The sequence below is a fragment of the Dipteris shenzhenensis genome, chromosome 12 (genome assembly GCF_047967505.1).
Source record: "Dipteris shenzhenensis isolate YYH24624 ecotype China chromosome 12, Dip_SZ_1.0, whole genome shotgun sequence".
In the NCBI taxonomy this organism is placed as follows: Eukaryota; Viridiplantae; Streptophyta; class Polypodiopsida; order Gleicheniales; family Dipteridaceae; genus Dipteris; species Dipteris shenzhenensis.
Genome location: NC_141607.1, coordinates 38287252 through 38292426, shown reverse-complemented (window position 1 = coordinate 38292426; position 5175 = coordinate 38287252). Strand labels below are relative to the sequence as shown.

Genomic DNA, 5175 nt, shown 5'->3' with positions numbered 1-5175 from the left:
TCACATAGGCCTCCACAAAAGAGAGCCATGTCATTAGTTCTAGAAGCTCCTCTTGAGTGACCTCAATTGATATTAATATACAAGTATGACTTGTGTATAAACATGCATTCCCTCCACAAAGAGGGTTGTGTCATGTGTCTAGAAGCTCCTCCTCCTTTAGGGAGTCACCTCACTATTTTGTATGGTGCATCTCTCTCTCAAGTGTAAATTTCCATCCTCATGTGGAGTTAAGAATTTTTAGTCAAAAAGTGTAGGGATGGTATATGAAGCCTAGAGTTTGAAGTGGGAAAGTAAAGCGGATGCTACATGAAGACTACTTTGTGTGAGGCATTAACATTAGTGTTTACAAAGAATAAAAGTTCTATCTTTTTTTGTTCCTAGCACCTTTCCGGGGAGGTCTCCTAAAGGCCACTCATGGTGGTATACCTCGCCAAATATGCAAAGTAGCCAAGCATTGTATGAGGACCGCCAATGCCGGCTTAGTCATGTGCGGATTTGAGTAAAGGTTTGATGTCGGTATAGGCTTAAGAAAGATTGATTTTGTTAATTATAGGAATTCCCTATGGTCTACTAAGAGGGGATAGATCTGCTAGGGATCTATGGTGAGGATTCGAACGAGGGCAGGCATTCCGATAACCAAACACCCTACCGTTTGAGCTGACTCTACCGACTGAGCTGACTCGGGAGGATTCAGGTACTCCGATAACCAAATGCCCTACCGCCTGAGCTGACTGAGGAGGATTCAAGTAGTCCGATAACCAGACGCCCTACCGCACCTGAGCTGACTGAGGAGGATTCAGGTAGTCCGATAACCAGATGCCCTACCGCGCCTGAGCTGACTGAGGAGGATTCTGGTAGTCGGATAAGCAGATGCCCTACGGCGCTTGAGCTCACTCATTCAGGTAGCCCGATAACCAAACGCCCTACTGCCTGAGCTGACCTGAGCTGTCTGATCCGATAACCAAACGACCGGGCTGCCAAAACTCTTTTGCACATCATGGAGAGCCAATTAGAGCACGTGCTGCACAGAGTACATATGCTAAGACCAGCGATCAGCTGCAAAATGGTCGATGACTCTTTTCGATGTACGTTTAATTCTGCCCATTCATTCCATCATCGCATTTCACACCTCTCGATGGTCAAACAGGACAAAGAGCATAGTAAGTCGCAATATTATTTTCCCAGCTCAGTACTGGAAAATTGTGGTCTCAGACCAGAATTTGATTGGTCCGTTTGACGATGCGTAGCAAAACCCAAAGATTTCAGATGTCGGGCAAAAGAGTATTAAGGAGGGGCTGTGGGTGAACGGCTTTTTCAAATCAGTTTTGGGTAAGGATATGCGCGAGGGAAAAAGGAAGTGCAGACTGGGGAAGCCAACGAGTCGATGGAAACAAAATCATCTGACTTGGGAGAGGCGGGCTTAGTGGAGGAGCTCTCACGGGCTGCCAACGTATTCACGCCTGGATTACAGGTATATACACAACAAGCACGGGACGTTGGTGATTGGGAAATGCCGAGCTTAGAGGAGACTCTCACTATTTTGGACCGTAAGACTGAGCCACCTTCGGTGGAGAACTTTATTCGCATCTTGCAAAAGTGCAGGAAAAAAGAAAGCCTAACATTCGCCAAGCGGGTGCATGCACACGTTTGCAATACTGGCCTGGAAGCTCATTCAGTCGTTGGGAACTACATTGTGCCAGTGTTTGTTGAATGTGGAATTGCGTCCGATGCTCAGCAAGTTTTTGGCCGGTTGTCTCATCCGAACGTGCATTCCTGGACTTCTCTCATATTGGCGTATATCCAGTGCGGGCAAGCGCAGCATGCTCTCTACCTCTACCAAAAAATGCAAGAAGATGGTGTACATCCGAGTAGCCATACGCTTATGGCCGTACTAAAAGCTTGTGTTAGGCTGAAAGACATAGAAAGAGGTAGAGACCTACATTCTGAGATCATTCAAAAGGGATACGAAAGAGATGTTTATGTGGGCAGCACTTTAGTGGACATGTATGCCAAATGTGGCGTACTTTCAGAGGCACGGGATGTACTTGACACGCTGCCGGTCCGAAATATTGTGTCTTGGAATGCACTCATTGCAGGATATGCTCAACATGGACCTGTTCAGGAAGCGCTGAAATGCTTTGAACAGATGCAACCGGAAGGCATCTCCCCAGATTCTATCACTCTTTCTTGTGTCTTGAAAGCTTGTGGTAGTATGAAAGCCATTGGCAAGGGTCGAGAGATACATGCGGAGATCGCACAAATGGAACTTGAAAGCAATATTTTTGTTGCTAGCACTTTGGTTGACATGTATGCCAAATGTGGTTCACTCTCACAGGCACGAGAAGTTTTTGACAAGCTGCCAATTCGGAATGTTGTTTCATGGACTGCGCTGATTGCAGGGTATGCTGAGCATGGGCTTGGTCTGCAAGCACTGGGATGTTTTGAACAAATGCAACTGGAGGGCGTCTGTCCAAATGCTGTCACATTTGTTTGTGTCTTGAAAGCTTGTGGCAGCATGGGAGCCATAGGCAAGGGCCGAGAAATACATGCTGAGATTGTGCAAAGGGGATTTGGAAAAGATCTTTCTGTTGGCAATACTTTGGTTGACATGTATGCCAAGTGTGCCTCACTTTCGGAGGCACAGGAAGTCTTTGACAAGCTGCCAATGCGAAATGTCGTTTCATGGACTGCATTGATTGCAGGTTATGCTGAACATGGGCTTGGTCTGCAAGCATTGAAATGTTTTGAACGGATGCGACTAGATGGTGTCCCTCCAAATGCTGTCACATACGTATGTGTCTTGAAAGCTTGTGCCAGCATGGAAGCAATAAGCAAGGGCCGAGAAATACATTCTGAGATTATACAAAAGGGATTTAATAAAGATCCTTTTGTCAACAGCACTTTGATTGACATGTATGCTAAAATTGGGTTACTTTCAGAGGCACAAGAAGTCTTTGATACGCTGCAAATTAAAAATGTAGTGTTGTGGAATGCACTAATTGCAGGTTATGCCGAATATGGACCTGGCCAAAATGCCCTAAAATGCTTTGAACAGATGCAACTGGAGGGCGTCCCTCCAGATGCCAGCACGCTTGTTTGTACCTTGAAAGCTTGTGGCAGCATAGGAGCTGTTGCCAAGGGACGAGAAATACACATGCAAATCGAAAAAGCTGGGTTTGAAAGAGATCTTTTTGTTGGCAACGCTTTGGTTGATATGTATGCCAAATGCAGCTCACTTTCAGAGGCAAGGGAAGTCTTTGATAAGCTGCCAGTCCGAGATGTTGTGTCATGGAATTCAGTCATTTCAGGCTATGCTGAACATGGTGATCAGGAAGCACTCGAATGTTTTGAAAAGATGCATCTGGAGGGCGTGTCTCAAGATGCTGTAACGTTTGCTTGCATCTTGAAAGCTTGTGGCAGCTTAGGAGCTGTAGGGAAGTGCCAAGAAATACATGCAGAGATCGCACGAAAGGGATTTGAAAGAGACCTTTTTGTCGCCAGCACTTTGGTATACATGTATGCCAAATGTGCCTTGCTTTTAAAGTCCCGGGAAGTTTTTGACAAGCTGCCAATTCAAACAGCCATGTCCTGGACTGCAATGATAGACGGATATGGTATGAACCGTGAGGGAAACATGGCTGTGCAATGTTTTGAGGACATGCAAGGGCAGGTTGTGAAGCTGGATGCTATTACATTCACATCTGTTCTTACTGCATGCAGCCATACCAGCTTGGTATTCAAGGGCCTGCTTCATTTCCAGTCGATGAGAAATGAACATGGCATTGTGCCACTACTAGAGCACTGCACTTCAATAGTTGATCTCCTCGCGCGATCGGGCCATTTGTATGAGGCAGCAGAATCTCTTGAGAGTATGTGGTGTCCTCCATCTGAAGGAACATGGACAGCTTTGCTTAGTGCATGTCAAACTTTCGGGGAAGTAGAGCTAGGAGTGGCATGCTTTGGGCAGCTTGTCCAGATGAATCCAGGAGCCGGTGCTTCGTATGTGCTTATGGCAAACATCTATGCTAGTGCCGGAAAGTGGGATGATGCATATAGAATAGAGGAGCTGAGGAAACTTGCAGGGGCTATGAGAAAGCCTGCAAGCTCTTTGAGATAGGTGAACAACAGGTGCACGAGTTGGTGGCCTGTAACACCTCAAGGGATTTTCAGCAATGCTAACTTTTCACTCGTTAGGGGTTCATGGCTTGTCCTGAATCCATATTTGGGCTTTAGTGAAAGTCCGTATGACGAGAAGCTGCGTTATTTGGGTACGCAGAGACCCGGCCAGAACATTTGGGCTTCTTAACAGTGCATAGGAACAGATAGTGTGCATGGCTGGGAATTAAATTATTTGTGATTACTGTCAGACCACAAGTGATGTGCTAGCCGGCCAATGGGATATGAGTTTTGTTTAAAGCTCAATTCAGTTCACAAGGGGGTGCAATGCCTTAAGGATAGGCCCAAAAAGAAAGAAAGAAAGAAAGAAAATTAATTAATAGTCTTCGGAAGACCAAAGGGTCTATGAGACTACAAGAAGCGTGATACAACAATCTGAGGGGTGGAGCCGCCAGGCAGGCATCACCACCCATGATGAGTGGGTCAGTACCCTTACAACACCCTCAGCAATGGAAAATAGACTTGCCCTTGCGTAAATGTTGTGTGAGTTTGTGATTGATTGTAGCCATGGGTACCGCTCTTGGAAAGGGTTACTAGCATGGGTTGCAAGTTTTAGATGTTTTGAAATTCTACATAGAAGCTTCAAGGGTATAAGAATGACATGAGTTGAGGGTTGTGCACTTGAAAGTCTTTCGGCAAAGAGTTATATTACCTCACTGCAAAAGGTGCAGCATGACACACCCTCTCAATACTTGAGCCCACTCGCTTTGCAGCTCCGTTGTGGCAGGCTGTAAATGGAGCTTCTTGCAATGAGTTGTGATAGCCAAACTTACGACTTCGGAAAACTTCTGAAGAGAAATTTAGACAACCATTTTCATTGCCATGTGACTTGTCTATGTGCATATTAGGTGATTGATGCTTATTAAAATGAGAGTAATGTCATCCTAATTTGTGTCACTAGTATGTTCAATAATAAATGCTCCGACCAATCTCTTGCTGCAAACCACCATTAAAGCAATACAAGGATCTCTATGCCAACACAATTCACACGGAGAATCA

The 5175-nt window shown here is 45.5% G+C and overlaps 1 protein-coding gene across 1 annotated transcript; it reads left to right on the top strand.

The window, feature by feature from the left end:
• The first annotated feature begins 1133 nt into the window (after positions 1-1133).
• On the top strand, positions 1134-4972 carry LOC147896185 (pentatricopeptide repeat-containing protein At5g27110-like). Its single transcript, XM_087383093.1, has one exon. The coding sequence runs from the start codon at positions 1385-1387 to the stop codon at positions 4115-4117; it is 2733 nt and encodes a 910-aa protein (XP_087239219.1). The 5' UTR covers positions 1134-1384; the 3' UTR covers positions 4118-4972.
• The last annotated feature ends 203 nt before the right edge of the window (positions 4973-5175 follow it).